The 15,847-nt window shown below is 37.3% G+C and overlaps 1 protein-coding gene across 1 annotated transcript; it reads right to left on the reverse strand.

Moving 5' to 3' along the window:
• Positions 1 to 10,256: 10,256 nt before the first annotated feature.
• LOC141673820 (uncharacterized) lies at positions 10,257 to 13,118 on the reverse strand. Its single transcript, XM_074480556.1, has 7 exons — positions 12,787 to 13,118; positions 12,002 to 12,245; positions 11,753 to 11,887; positions 11,558 to 11,656; positions 11,284 to 11,509; positions 11,025 to 11,191; positions 10,257 to 10,778 (listed from the first exon to the last, which is right to left on the reverse strand). Exons 1-7 carry the CDS (start codon positions 13,116 to 13,118, stop codon positions 10,257 to 10,259), a joined length of 1,725 nt encoding a protein of 574 aa, XP_074336657.1.
• Between the last annotated feature and the right edge of the window lie 2,729 nt (positions 13,119 to 15,847).

A 15,847-nucleotide genomic window follows, 5' to 3' on the forward strand; every position in this document is an offset into this window, starting at 1 on the left:
AAAATACTTGGACCTGAATTGGTACAACAGACAAAGGAAGTTGTTGAGGTCATTCAAAAGGGATTAATTGCAGCACAAGATCGTCAAAGGAAATATGCAGACCAGCCCAGAAAGGATATGGAATTCAAAGAAGGAAATCTAGTATTACTGAAGGTGTCACCATGGAAATGGTTGTCGAGATTTGGAAAGAAAGGAAAGCTAAGTCCTAGATACGTTGGACCTTTTGAAATTTTGAGATGTGTCGGCAAGGTAGCATACGAGTTGGCATTACCCCCACACATGGAGCACATTCATAATGTTTTTCACGTATCGATGCTTAAGAAATATAATCCAGATTCTAGGCATGTAATTGAGTATGAGTCGATAGAACTTCAGGTAGATTTATCTTATGTAGAGAATCCAATAGAGATTCTAGAAAAGAGAGAAAAGTTATTAAGAAATAAAGTTGTAAATTTAGTAAGAGTACTGTGGAGAAACCCAAAGGTTGAAGAGTCAACCTGGGAGTTATAAAGTGATATGCGAGAAAAGTACCCTTAGTTGTTTACTTAGGAGATTCTGAGGACAGAATATTTTAAGGGGGGAAGGATGTAATATCCGAGATATCGCGTGTAATTATTTTATTAATAAATGATTATTATATGATTATTAAGTGAATTATCTGATGATTTGTATTGATAAATAGATGTTTATATGTGTTAAAATATGAGTATGTCAACTTTATTATGTCCAGAATAAAGTATAGATAATTATGATATTTTTTCTGGATTTCTGGATTGTTATATGATTTGAAGATAATTTATGAATTTATGAATTATTTTCTGAATAATTACAAAACTATTTTATAAAGCCGATAATTGTTCAACTTCAACCGTTTTTACGTTTTTATAACCCGAAACTCTTCGAAAAACTCCTTCCTAACCTAATCTGATAATTCCGGATATTTTCCGTGTTTTAACTTTTTCGATCCGGATTACGGTTTGACCCGTATGTATCCCGGCGTACAATTTTCGATATGATAGTCATTTCGATAGATCAATAAAACCCGTATTCTCAAGAGACGGGATATTATTACAACTTCAACCGTTGGGAGCGTTGCTCGGGATTAGTGCGTGACTGATCAGCACCCTAACCTTGGTTTTAAAAAATAAAAGTGAATATCCAATTCTAATCATTGCTTATCAAGAAACTTGATTCCTTATATCTTTTCAATCGATCATTGTTTAATCTCAGTGTTGTCATTGTGACTTGTTGAGCTAGTTAGCTCACTCTTGCAAATCTGTTTATATTCTTTTCCAGTGAAAAAGGAAATTGACGGTAGCAAGGATCCCAAGACAAGCGTGCGAGCTAGGTTTCCAGGTTGAAATGGAATAAGCTAGCAGATGATGTTTGGATTAGTTTGTGTTAATAGATTGTAATAAAAGTTTACTTCCGTTGTAAGATAAATAAACTGGGATTTGGAACATTTGTAATATAAATAAGGTTGTGGCTTGTGGGCATACTTTAAACTGTTTCGATCCATGGAAAATGGTAAATACGGTCATTGCATATATATTATGATATCCATAAACAGGTTTAAATATGGTGTGTGTGTGTGTGTGTTGTGGACCCCAAACTTCTGACCCGGGTTTGGAGGGCGCTACAGGTGATATAATATCATACTTTTATTCAATGTAATAACAGATTTTTTAGGACTTTGTAAAATGATGAATGAATAATAATCCTAATGATCGAGGAATTTTTTTTAGCCCACACTATATTAGAGTATGTATATTAAGTTTATGAGTTGATATTGTGGGTATACGTATACCAAATAAGTGTATGTAAAAGTTTTTAGTTTTTGAAGAAAACCAATATTGCAAAATGACCTTATCTTACAAACTATCGAAGAATACGAAAATTACATTGCCATCAAGAATTTAAAATCCTACGAATAAAACCCAAGTACAAGGTTACAAAATATAAAGGATTTATAAGAAAGACTTACCCCGTAAATCACTTACAAGGATTTATCACGATTACGAGGAAGCGACCAAGTGAATACGTAAGTGAATGAATAAACATATTAAACTCATGCAACTTCCCATACAAGCCATGCAAATGAATTAGCATAAGATGCAGTTAAGGAATGATAATCAAATAATAAGTAGCATAGTAAGATGATGGGATGAATAGTGAGAAGTTTTGTGGTGCAAGTACTTGGCTAGGTACTAGCTTTGGAAAATCAAGGCTTCTTGATTATTACAAGATATACACATATCTAAAGGTCACAAAAATCAACCAACACACAACCTATCCAAGCAAGCAACATGAAAACTCTCTTCCCCACCATGAACAACTCTATTCGGCCCTTCCTCTTAATGGGAGAAATCAAAATCAAAATCATTACTTCAAGCCATGGAAAAATGCCTAAATTAATTCCTAATATTCCTCATCATCAAACTAAGGTAAGATAATTCTTTTATAGCATTTCCTTGAGTTTTACTTAGGTAAATAAAAAGATGAAAGTGATGATGAATAGTGTCAAATAGTAACTTCAAGTGTTTTTCTTGATTTCTTGAAATGACCTAGGATATTTAAGCACCACCAAGAGCATACCAAGCATCATCCATTAAAGGAGAGCCTCCCAAGCAACCAAGAAAGGTATAAACCTTCTTTTAAACTTTGGTTAAGTTTTAACTTTCAATAAGATCATGGATCTTGAACATGGATATAGTTTTTGTGGTTGTTTTGTTGATTTAATGATTATTGGTATATTGGATGATAAGGATGATGGTGTGACCATAATATCTTTATGTTCTTGAGTTGATTAAGTAGTTAAGATTATGTATTGTTGCTTGTTGAATGATAGTTAGTGATTTATTGTTAAAATGAACCACAGATCGTAAACGTAACGCTGTTATAACGCTCGAATCACGGCGGTTAATTTTCTGCAAAGTTATACATTATATAAACTGTATTTTCTTGAAACATAAGGCTTGATATTGATATATCCTGTTTTAAGGATCGTTTAGGTATTTGAATCTCTTGATTTTGATTTACGGTTAAAAAATTAGGTCTGTTTTAGTAAAATAATTTACGCGACAAAACTGCTACAAATTACGAACTTTGGGAGTATAAATGGTTAACTTAAACTAAAAATTTTACAGAGAGTAATAAATGGAATACATAAACTTCCATAAAAATTTCAAGTGAAATTATTGGTTTTTCGTCTTTATAAAAATATCGGAGCCGAGGTCGCGTATTTAGAATTCCTTGAGAACCACTAGATGAGCCGAGTTGTAAAAGTGAATAAGAATAATGGTCGATAAGGATTGTAAATTTAGTCGAGGTTAATGATTACTCATAATTTAATAAAATGACAAGAGTATGAAGAGTCGTGTTATTCGATTATAAATGCACATATTTAACAAGTAACGTAATACGAATAAGAACTAACGGAACGATAATCTTCTTGATAATAGATTACCGGACAAACTCGAGAGCACCCTCCACCTCAAAACCCCCAGGCAAGTTTAATATTCTTTTAAAATAGAATTATTCAAGGTTTAATTATTAAAAAAACTATTGTTTAATTATTAATTTTTTAATAAATGATTTAATATAATTTAAAAATCATAAATCTTATTTTTAAATATTTTCTGAGTATCGGAAAATCATTTGAGTACTTTCAGATCGTCGAAAAATATTATCTAGACATATTTTAAATATTTTGACTATAGTGTCAAAATAAACTCCCCCAATTTATTTATTTTTTGATAACGGTCAACTCACATTATTATAATACATCCTCCAAAATTTCTCGAAAGTCTGTGTATATATATAGAGGGTTAAGTTCTATGGAGACCACTTTTTTTTGGAGACCTTGGAGACCACTTGTGTTTTGCAAGTTAAATAATGCATTAAAACATTGAAAAACATATTATTTTGCGAATCATGCTCTACAAAGATCCTTATTTTATTCAAAATCTTGAATATCATATATGTACCGCATATAAAACATTACAAAAATATTTTATTCTGCAAAACATGTTAAGTTTGCAGAACATTTTTTCAGCTTGCAGAACATACACATTCTACTTATTAAACTTAAATGATCTTCAATAATTTTATTAAATTAGTGATACTCGTAAAACATACTTCACAAAATAATATATTTTATAGTGTTTTGATTGCAGAACATATGTGGTCTCCAAGGTCTCCGATGAAAAAGTGGTCTCCATAGAACTTTCCTCATATATAGTAATGTGTACCTATCAGCAAGCAATATGTTTGGGGGACAATATAAGTTCCAGATACATGATAGAATTCTTAAAGGACAAGGGATGTTTAACGCCCCCAAATCCGGGGTCAGGAATCTGGGTCATCATGCAATCCTTCAATCATGTGTAACTTGTATTAATTCAATAATCCAATAACTCTATATCACAGACCCCCAACCTCACACACACACACAAAAGTTATAGTCTTAGAAATGATGTACACAATGTAGTCTTATTTTTTACAACTCAAATTTAACTTACAGGATCTTAAAAAATTATTCATAACCTCTACATGAAGTCATAATAATTACTACTAACATCTTATACCTATCTGAATACTTTGGTCTACCTGAGAAAAAGCTGTAAGGGAATCTCCGCACGATTGCAAGCGACTAAGTCCCACCCCGACATAAGATGAGTAACGGATCAGATAACGAATCCCATACTTACAGGAATTCTTCAGAAACACCTAACAATTCTCCTACACACAGTATGTTATCCAACTTAAGAGCCCAACAAAACTCTATGCAACAGCAGATGGATCATTTGAAAGCCCAAATGGCTGCAAATCAACAAGGAGCCTATCACCCCCTTATTTCCCTGAAACAGTATCAGGATCTCATACTGGACGTTCTTCACGTTCTTCCTCCCCTGAAAGTTCTCATCTAAACTCACAAAATAAGTACTCCCAAGATTCCTATCCTAGCTATAGTACCCTTCAATATGGAAAACGTCCTCCCTGTAGGGACCGAAGGTCTTTATCCTCAAAATCATCAGGTAATGGTGCTTTACATGAAGAATAAGGGTCCTAATATAAGCTACCTACACATGCCCGAAGGGTAAGAAGGTCCCCTTACCAGCCGATGAGGGTCCATCGCGCCACAACACCTATGGGAAGACATGAGGATTTGATGACACTCCTAGCTAGAATGGATGGCTTATGCCTAGGGGCTGCTATCGATATGGCTGTATGAGGGTCACCCTTCAGTCAAGCCCTGAAAGCTACTCCCGTCAAACTTGGAGTGAAAATCACCGGCTTGGAATCATTTAACGGTACTTCTGACCCATATGATCACTTGAGTTGTTATGAGAATTTAATGATATGTCATAGGTACAATGATATCACCAAATGTCGATTATTTATATCGACGTTCAAAGCATATGCCAGGACGTGGTTCTCAAGCCTACCTCCTAGGTTAATAAGCCCTTGGGAAGAATTTGAAGTATTGTTCCTATCAAACATCCGTATGAACACCCCTCACACAGTTCATACTATATCTATGGAGAATATAAAGCAGGAGTAGGGTGAAACCCTACAGGATTACATTGAAAAATTCAAAATCGCAGCTTCGAAAGTTAAAGAATTAAAATATACGAATGATGTTGATTCCTTTATTCACAAGATGAACTATTGCTGTAAGGAGTTATGAAACCGGGAACTCATGGTTCTTTTCGAGGCTTACAATAAAGCTTCAGCTTACATAGCCACTGATGAGAGAGTCCGTGCTTACTACCTTTCGGCTCCAGGATAATCTTCCTCGTCTGGCCGAATGGCGATGCAGGTAGATGGGATGGAAGATTTTTGTGGCAGGGGACATAGGAATTTCCCTACATATCAGAGGGCCCCTCCCAGGCAGATTCGAGAGGAACCCAATTTTACTCCTTTAACCCAGACTCCATCTTACGTGCTTCAACAAATAAGAATGAAAGAGTTCTTTCAACCACCCAACTCCATGAGAACGCCCACAGAGAAAAGAGATCGAACACGAATTTGTGATTATCATACTGGAATAGGACAAAACACTAATGAATACACTTATCTTAAATATTTTCTAGAAATAATGGTAAAGAGAGGGCTTCTGAATGATTACCTTCCCCCTCAGAATCAACAGAATCCCCAACATCCGAAAGGTCCTGCAAGAAATGCTCCTCCTAGGAATGTAATCGATATGATTATGGGGGAAAATATAACGCATCACGAAATTATGCAATTCGATACCCCTCTTCAAGCTTTTCACCTCACTGGTACTTCTATTTCTTTTTCCGATGCCGACTATCCCGTTGGAAATGTTTTCCGGAATGGTCCGCTCACCGTTACCCTCAACATGGCCAATCAAGATGTCAGAAAAGTCCTGATAGATAACGGGTCTTCTATAGACATCATATTCAAACATGCTCTATGGAGAAGGATTTTAAGTATCCCTTTTGATGAAATGAAATTTGAAGATGTGCAAGGACCTGTCTACGGGTTTGGAAACCATACCGTTCCGATTCAGGGTGTCATCGATATTCCCACCACCTTCGGAACTTCTCCGCAAGAGGTAACGACTATGGTCAAGTATTATATTACCGATATGGCTTCCCCATACAATGCCATCACTGGTCAGTCCACTCTGTTTTTCCTGGGAGCAATTATATCCTCCCTCCCACATGAAAGTGAAATTCCCCACACCTATGGGACCTGGTGAGTTGATAATTGCTCCTATCGCCTCTCAATATTGCTACTCCACTTCCCCGAGCTTGGCTCAAACTCAGCCAAAAAGATAAAACCCTACGGAGAACCAAAAGAAGAAATCTCCTCCAAAGCATCTAAAATCCTGAAAACTGAAGCCTCAGAAATCTTTCTGATGGAAAGCTCCTTCTTATATTTAGAAACTTCCTTGACAAAGGCTGAGTTGTACCGTACACCAAAAGTTGAACCTGGAGAGCCTGTGGAAAATATCGAACTAATGGAAGGAGACCCCACATGATGTATTTCTATAGGCTCACATCTCCAAGATTCTCTAAAGCAAGAACTTATTCAGCTTCTCCGAGAATTCCCAGACATCTTTGCCTGGAAACCTGAGGACATGCCTAGCCTTGATGAATTTGTAGCTATCCGCAGACTTCTTGTCGACCCCAATAAAATAATAGTTAAACAGAAAAGAAGGAACTTTGCACCCGAAAGGAAACAAGCCATTGATGAAGAAATCAACAAACTCTTAAAAGCCAATTTTATTTATGAAATACAGTTTCCCGAATGGATATCCAATATTGTGTTGGTTAAGAAAGCTAGCAGGAAATGGCGGGTCTGAATTGATTACATGGATCTAAACAAAGCTACCACTAAAGATTATTATCCTCTCCCCACTATTGGTCAGCTCGTGGACGCTACTGCCGGAAATGTTCTCTTCAATTTCCTGGATGCCTTTTCATGGTACAACCAAATTAAGCTGGCTCTGGAAGACTAGGCCAAGACAACCTATATCACCCACTGAGCTGTGTACACCTATCAGGTCCTTCCCATAGGGTTAATGAATAGCAGATCCATATATCAATGACTCATGAATAAGATATTCTCCAACCAGATCGGAAGGAATTTGGAGGTGTATGTAGACGACATGATTATCAAGTCCCAAATTGAAGAAGATCACCTTCATAACTTAGGGGAAACCTTCCTGACCATCCGAAGTCATAGCCTTCAACTCAATCCCTTCAAATGCACATTCAGAGTATCTAGTGGAAAATTTCTAGGTCACATGATCAGTGGGCGTGGTATATAGGTAAATCCTGAAAAGGTTAGATCTATATTGGAAATTCCTTCACCAACAACTCCCAGACATATTCAATCTTTAAACGGATGTTTGACATCCCTGCAAAGATTCGTCTCTAAATTAGCCGAGAGAAGTATCCCCTTCTTCGATGCATTAAAAGGAATAAACAAGTCAAAAGATGTTCAATGGAATCCTTCTTGTCAAGAGGCCTTCGACTCTCTTAAAATATACATGTCCACTTCTCCCGTTCTCTCCCGGCCTCTCTCTGTAAGCTTATGCTTGATTCAGGAAGAAAATGACAAAATAATTCCCTATATATTATGTCAGCCACATCTTGCGGGATGCAGAGACAAGATAACTCACTATAAAAAAATGGTATACTCTCTTCTACTTTCCTGTAGAAAGCTTCGCCCGTACTTCCAAGGATATGACATCCGGGTGTACACCAATCAACCCTTATGGAAAATTCTTCATAAACCTGATCTCTCGGGAAGACTAGTAAACTGGGCCGTGGAACTTAGCCAGTTCAATATTACCTAGCTCCCTCGCAGGTCTACCAAGGGACAAGCATTGGCTGATTTCTTAAATGAATGCTCTGAACCCTCGAAGTTTGAAACCCCTTCAGAAAATTCCCCAATATCAATGCACCTTCCTCCTAGATTGCTATTTGTGGATGGTTCATCAACTTCTAACAGCAGTGGGGCGGGTGTCTTGTTGATAAGTCCCGAACAATTTGAGAATCAACAATCTGTGAGGTTTAGTATTCCCGCCACCAATAATTTTTCTGAGTATGAAGCTCTTCTGGATGGCCTTCGATTAGAAAAAGCACTACAAGTCCAACTTATGAAAGCCCACATTGATTCCCAACTCATTGTGAACCAGGTACTTGGTGGATTTATAGCTAAATCACCTTTGATGATAAAATATTTTGGAAGAAACATGAACCAGACTTTTGGAATTTAAAATTTCTACCCTTGAAGGAATCTTAAGAGGAGAGAACCAAAGGGATGATGTTCTGGCTAAATTGGATACGAATGATGATTTTTTGCCTTCCATCAGTATCTACAAGGTCTTATTGGAATCTCCTTCGGTAACCTCTCTATCCGAAGCCTCTCTAGAAGTGTTGACACTGTCCTACGGCCCCAATTGGATGACTCCTATTTTCCTTTATCTCCGTGAAGGGACCACCCCTCAGGATAAAAAATATTCACAACTATTGGCTCCAAGGCAGGTCATTACACAATTATAGATGATACCTTATATTGCCGATACTTCTTGGCTCTTCTCCATAATTGTGTTAATTGTGCAGAAGCGGATTATTGCATGCTAGAGGTACATGAAGGTATATGTGGGAGTCATTCTTCAGAAAAAGCTCTGGACCACAAAATCATACAACAAGGATATTATTGGCCTACCTTGAGAAAGGATTGCTTAACCTATGTCAAAACATGTGCGAAATGCCAATTTCATGCTTCCATCCCCAAGCTACCTCCGGTCTTTCCTACGACGATCTTGTCACCCATTCCCTTTCGAAACCCGGGGAATGGATATCATGGGACCTTTATATTTAGCCATTGGAAATGTTTGATTCTGCTAGTAGTAGTAGATTACATGATCAAATGGGTTGAAGCTAAAGCCGTTGCCCATACCACTTCCTTGATTTGTAGAAAGTTCTTTCATGAACACGTCATTACTCGCTTTGGAATACCCCGCATCTTGATCATTGACAATGGGAGACAGTTCATTGAGAACGATTTTGTGAAATATTTGACAACTTACTGGATACAACACCAAAGGTCTTCTGTGGCCTAGCCTAAGTCCAAAGGTCAAGTTAAAGTCATCAATAAAACCCTCCTTCAGAGTTTGAAAAAAGTTGTGCATGACCTAAAATCACTTTGGGTGGAAGAATTGCCAAATATACTTTGGGCCTATCTCACTAATACCCGCAAGCCCACTGGAGAAAGTCCCTTTGGGTTGAGATATGGCACTAAAGTTCTTCTGCCGGTAGAAGTGGGAGAACCTTCCTCTTGGGTTCAAAATTATAACCCTCAGTTCAATTAACAAGCCCTACGAATCAACTTAGATCTTCTTGAGGAAAGAAGGGAAAATGCCCTTATCCACATGGCCAATTACAAGCAGAAGACCGCTCTCCACTTTGGAAAAATACACCCCCTCCAGTTTCAAATTGGATATCAAGTGCTTAGAGCCATATATGTGTCTGCCCCCGCCAGAAATAAAAAGTTGGACCCCACCTGGGAAGGCCCCTATGTCATAACTCAAGCTACCCGACCTGGAACTTACGACCTTGCTCAGCTATCAGGGGAACCACTCCCTAAAACCTGGCAGACCACACATCTTAGGCATTTTTATCATTAAGTACTTCTATCCTTTTTGCAGCTTTGATTTTATGAATGTTGGCAATTAGAGGCCTACATATCTTTTTTTTAAAGTAAACGTACTTGGATTAAAAAACTAAATCGAACTCAAGTACATGATTTAAGAAAATAGGAGGAGTGACATGCCACTCTCCAAGGTCAGACATAGAATGTGTAGTTCGAGCTAGCTCGTGAGCCACACAATTCGCAGACCTAAAAGCAAATTTAACTAGCATATGATTAAAGTGCTTTAAAATTAACTTACAATCACCCTCAATAGTGTTGAAGTAAGCACAACCTTCCTCACCATAACAAGCCGAAGCCAAACTCTGAGAATCAGTTTCAAAAATACATCTGTCCAAACTTAGTTGCCTTGTCCATATGATTGCTTCCTTTAAACTTAAAGCCTCAGCCTCCTTTGGACTCCAATTTCCTCTAATACGACCACATCTTGCTCCAATGAATTTCCCCTGAGAGTTCCGAATTACACATCCAAAACCAATGTACCCATTACAAGCTCTTGCTTCATCCACATTGACCTTAAACCAATCTTCAGGTGGCTTTCTACATTTCTTATCAGCTATGACATTCCTACCAGATTGATTCTTCACCTACACTTCATAAGCTTTCTTCCAATCCTGTAACAAGTTCATTGCAGCTGCTTTAATTCTAAAAGCTGATTTATTTGCCTTATCCCAAACCCATTTATTTCTCCGATTCTATATGCTCCAACATATCAAACAAAACCATATGCATTGATCCCTTGACACACTATTAAACACACGTCTCATCACATCAAACACAGACTCATCCTACATAATCATGTTTAACACGTGGCAACCAGATAGCTGCCAAACCGTTTTAGCAAAATCACAATGAAACAAAATATGCATATCCGTTTCTTTACTAGTATGAAACCATGGACAACTATCACTGATATTGACTTTTTTGTTATTAAAGCCGTAGCTGTTGGTAAACATCCCTTGCAGACTCTCCAGACAAAATTTGCAACCTTTCCAGGTATCTGCAATGACCAAAGTTTCTTCCAAAAAGACAAATGAGTAGCGTCATGCTCTCCTTGCAACCATCTGTAACAACTTTGCACTGTAAACTTACCGTCTTCATCCCTTAACCAAAACCAGGTATCTTCACACCTAGCTACAGGGATAGGAATTTTTCTTATTAACTCAATATCTCTGTCATTAAAGATATCACAAAGCACCTCCTCATCACAATTTCGCCCTTTCATATCCATTAAACATTGCACTTTAGTATCTCTGAGCTGTACTGGCATATCAGTCGACACACACCCATCCTCTTTATCTGGTAACCAAGGTACTTTCTATACATATGTAGATGCTCCATCACCAATCCTTTGACAACAACTTACTTTCAGAACGTCCTTAGCAGCCAAAATACTACGCCAAATATAGCTGGGGCTCCCACCAATCTCAGCATTCAAGAAATCAACTTTATGATAGTATTTAGCCTTCATAATGGCAGACACAAGAGGATTACAATTATTCAACAGCCGTCATCCCTGTTTTGCTAACATAGAAACATTAAAATTGTGTAGACTCTTCACTCCAAGACCCCCAATCATTTTTGAATTACTAAGATTCTCCCATGAAAGCCATCGAATGCCCTTACCAGATGATCCTTTACCCCACCAAAAACCATTCATCACCTTTTCAATATCATCATAAATACTATGTGGAATCTGAAATAAAGACATCCAAAAATTTGGGTTTGTTTGTGCAGCTGACTTCAATAATGTGAGTTTACCTTCCTTAGATAAATCCTTATTAACCCACCCCTGTAATTTATGACCAACCTTCTCAGCCAAAAAACCAAAAACAACGCATTTATTCTTACCTACAAACATAGGCATTCCCAGATACTTTCCAGGCCTATCTACTTCCTCCACCTCCAAGCTTGTACACAGCCAAGTCCTGTCTTCCCTACTCGTGTTTGGACTGAAAGTGATACTCGATTTCCTATAGTTAATAGCTTGGCCCGAACACCTCTCATATCTATTCAAGACTGCCTTCATAGTACTAGCTTCACTATGTGTTGCTCTGAAGAAAAGATAACAATCATCAGCGAACAATAAATGAGAAACACTCGGAGCCCCCTTGCTATTTCACACCCATGCAACAACCCCACTTCTTCATGCCTTCTTAACATAGCACTTAGCCCCTATGAACACAGAATATAAAAATTGGGAGAAATCGGATCTCCCTAACGTAAACCCCGTTGAGGTCTAACTTCACCAAAAACTGTTCCATTCCTCACAAAACTATACGAGATTGAGCTTATACCGGCCATTAATCTTGTTACCCAGGTTTGATGAAACCCAAATTTTCGCCGCATATTCTCCAAAAAAATCTCATTCCAAGCGATCATACGCTTTTGAGATATCAATCTTTAATCCAACAACTCCTGTTTTACCCTAAGTATGTCTATGAATGTAATGATTAATTGCAAAGGCTATAATAGCATTATCTGTTAACAGGCGACCTTCAAGAAATGCACTTTGATTTTCAGAAACAATATCGTTAAGGCAAAGTTTCAATCTATTAGTAATAACCTTTGAAAGAATTCGCATCAACAAATTACATAAAAGCAATCGACCTATAATCTGTCATTTGCTTCGGATATTTGATTTTTGGAATTAAACAAACTAAAGTTTTATTAATTCCATCAGGCAACATACCAGATATCGTAAAGTCACGACAGAAGTGAATGACATCATCTGCAACTATATCCCAATATGCTTGAAAGAAACCAGAGTTTAATCCATCTATTCCCGGTGCTTTTTCTGGATACATTGAAAAAACAGCCTTCTTAACCTCTTCACTAGTCACATGCATCAACAAATTTTCATTATACTCATTTGTAACTGTATGCACACATTCACCGTCCACCAGTCCTTCATTCACCCCACCCATTTGAAAAATCTGTTCAAAATATTCAGTGATAATACCTTGATTTTTCTCGTAAGTTCCACACACCATTCATATCCTTTAGTTTCTTAATCGAATTATGCTCCTTCCTAGCAGATGCAAACTTATGGAAAAAATCTGTTCAAAATATTCAGTGATAATACCTTGAATTATACTTCTGAATGCCCTCTCCATCTCTTCTTGATCGATACTTTCTCAAATCTTTACTACAATTATGAATTTGAGTTCGCATTTCCTTGACCATACCACCACCCCATTCTTCTAACTTTGAACAAACATAAACCATTTTGTCCATGATGTTTGACCCCTCAATTTTATTCTAACATTCCAGCACTAGATTACGACGATCATCTTCTTTTAACCACATATTTTCAAACCTAAAATGTTGTGTTTTAGGCATAAAAACCCGTCTGTTTAGAGTAAGATAAAGAGGAAGATGGTCAAAAGTCGAAACCTCCATTACTTTGACTATAGCTGAAGGGAACAACTCCATCCACTCCTTGTCAGCCAAACCCCTATCCAATCTTTCCTGAATCCACCTTTCAGTACCCGAGATTTCTCCCATGTAAACCACTCTCCTTGATACCCCTAATCTAATAAACTACAATCCTCCAACGTATTACGGAACCCTTCCATAAGATGCCTTAGATGTCCTCGACCACTTCTTTTTTCCCTAACACTAATCATATCATTGAAATCAGCAATAATACACCAATAAAGCTCATATTTCTGAAATAGACTCCCTATTAAGTTCCATGATTCAACCCTTCGATCTCTTTCCGGATAACCATAGAAACCCGTATATCTCCACCTTCCTACCTATTCATTAGAAACTTCAAAATCAATAAAATTATGAGTATAATAACCACCCCACCTTCATTTTTCCAGAAAAGAGCTAGCCCACCCCCATGGCCTTAAGCCTCAACAACAAAACTCGCTCCAAAACCTGAATCTTTACAAACTTTCTCTATTTTTTTTACTAAAGTCTCACTTAAGAAAATAATATTGAGCCTAAATTGTTTATTGATTTCCTTTAGAAATTGAACTGCCCGTGGATTGGCCAGCCCATGATAGTTCCAGGATAAAAGACTCATAATGTTTGGTGGGCCTGGAATCCAGAACTCGCCCCCAATCCATTTTTTGGCCAAAACTCAATATTATTTTCCATCCTGTCAGAATTATTATCTGCACTATATTCCAAATTCACATTTCCCTCCATCCGTTTCCTTTTATTTTCAAATACAACCACCTCATCAATTCCTTTATCATCTCCCTCAAATCCCTCCTACTGATTTCTATTTTATCTTCCATATCTATATCCCCTTTTTCACGTCTCCTAATAATAACAACACTATTCTCAACATTAACTTCTCTAACTACTCCATCAATCTCCATGAATTTTGTTGCCTGCTTACCACTATTCATTCCATGGCTTGTGTTTGACTGCTCCGTTGAAAAACCTGTGCCTGTCCATGTCTTCTGTCCATTAGATACGTTCCTTAGCCACCTTGAAGCAACGTTTACATTTGCATTTTTCGTGGGAGCATGTAACCAGGAAGCATATGCTCGATCAATCACCTTATCAGGATTGGCATACACAACATTACAATCATGCTCAGAGTGACCTATATGTCCGCATACAAAACAAAATGTACCCAGCCTTTCATACTTAAAATTAATCCAACTCCATACATTCCCATCTCGCTTTAATTTCATTCTTCGCTTTATCGGCTTCTGAACATCCAAAACCACTTTAAGATGCGCATTTTGCTTCCATGATCCATCTAAATTTGCAGGGTCTGATTTAATGAAATCACTAATAGATACTCCAATGCTTTTAAAGACATTCTCAGACAAAAGACCTCTAGGAATATCGTATATTTGAACCCAGTTCTCTATGTTCTTCAGAGATATTGATTGTGGATTCTCATCTTCCTTTAACTGCTTAAACACCAACATAGCTTGTTCAAACATCCATGGACCACCATCTATTACATTCTGCAGATCCAGCTTGTGATAAAAGATGAAAGAATAACGAGATGCCCCTAAATCATGGATCTTCATACGTTCTTTTGGCCTCCATAACGATGAAATAACATTCCTCATGGCATTAAAATTAATACTTTTATCTTTCAAGAATCGACCCGCCAGGACATAGCTTTGCTTTGGTTCTTCAGTTCCCACATTTCCAACATCTACCTCATCGCCTTCCTTATCCTCAATAACTAAGTTTCCATACATTTTTTCCAAAGGTGCCTCCATACGTGCCATAATAATGATTGAAAGAAAGTGAAGAGAGAAAGATAAAAAAGGATAAAACAGGGTACTAGGCTTCTAAATATGATTCAAATTATATAAGGCATACTGTCAAAATGGACAGACATAAAACTTTCCATGAGAGCAAGACATGTAGATGTATATCTAGCTGCAGCCCACTAGCCAAGAAAGTTCAATTCAAAATAATTTTTAGAGGCCTACATATCTATCTAAGTCATTTTAGATATTTTTTGGTGATGTTGTCTTTAATAAATATTATGAAATACAGTTTACGGTCTGGGCTTAGCCCTTTATCACAATTACCTGTTAATAAGCCAACATATGCAGCCAACCTCCTGAGGCACAGGTAATTCGACTTCATAACTATTTTTACAAAGCTAACATAAGCAGCCTACTATCTGCGGCCCAAATAGTTCATTTAAATACCTATTTGTTAC

The sequence above is a fragment of the Apium graveolens genome, chromosome 7 (assembly GCF_009905375.1).
Source record: "Apium graveolens cultivar Ventura chromosome 7, ASM990537v1, whole genome shotgun sequence".
In the NCBI taxonomy this organism is placed as follows: Eukaryota; Viridiplantae; Streptophyta; class Magnoliopsida; order Apiales; family Apiaceae; genus Apium; species Apium graveolens.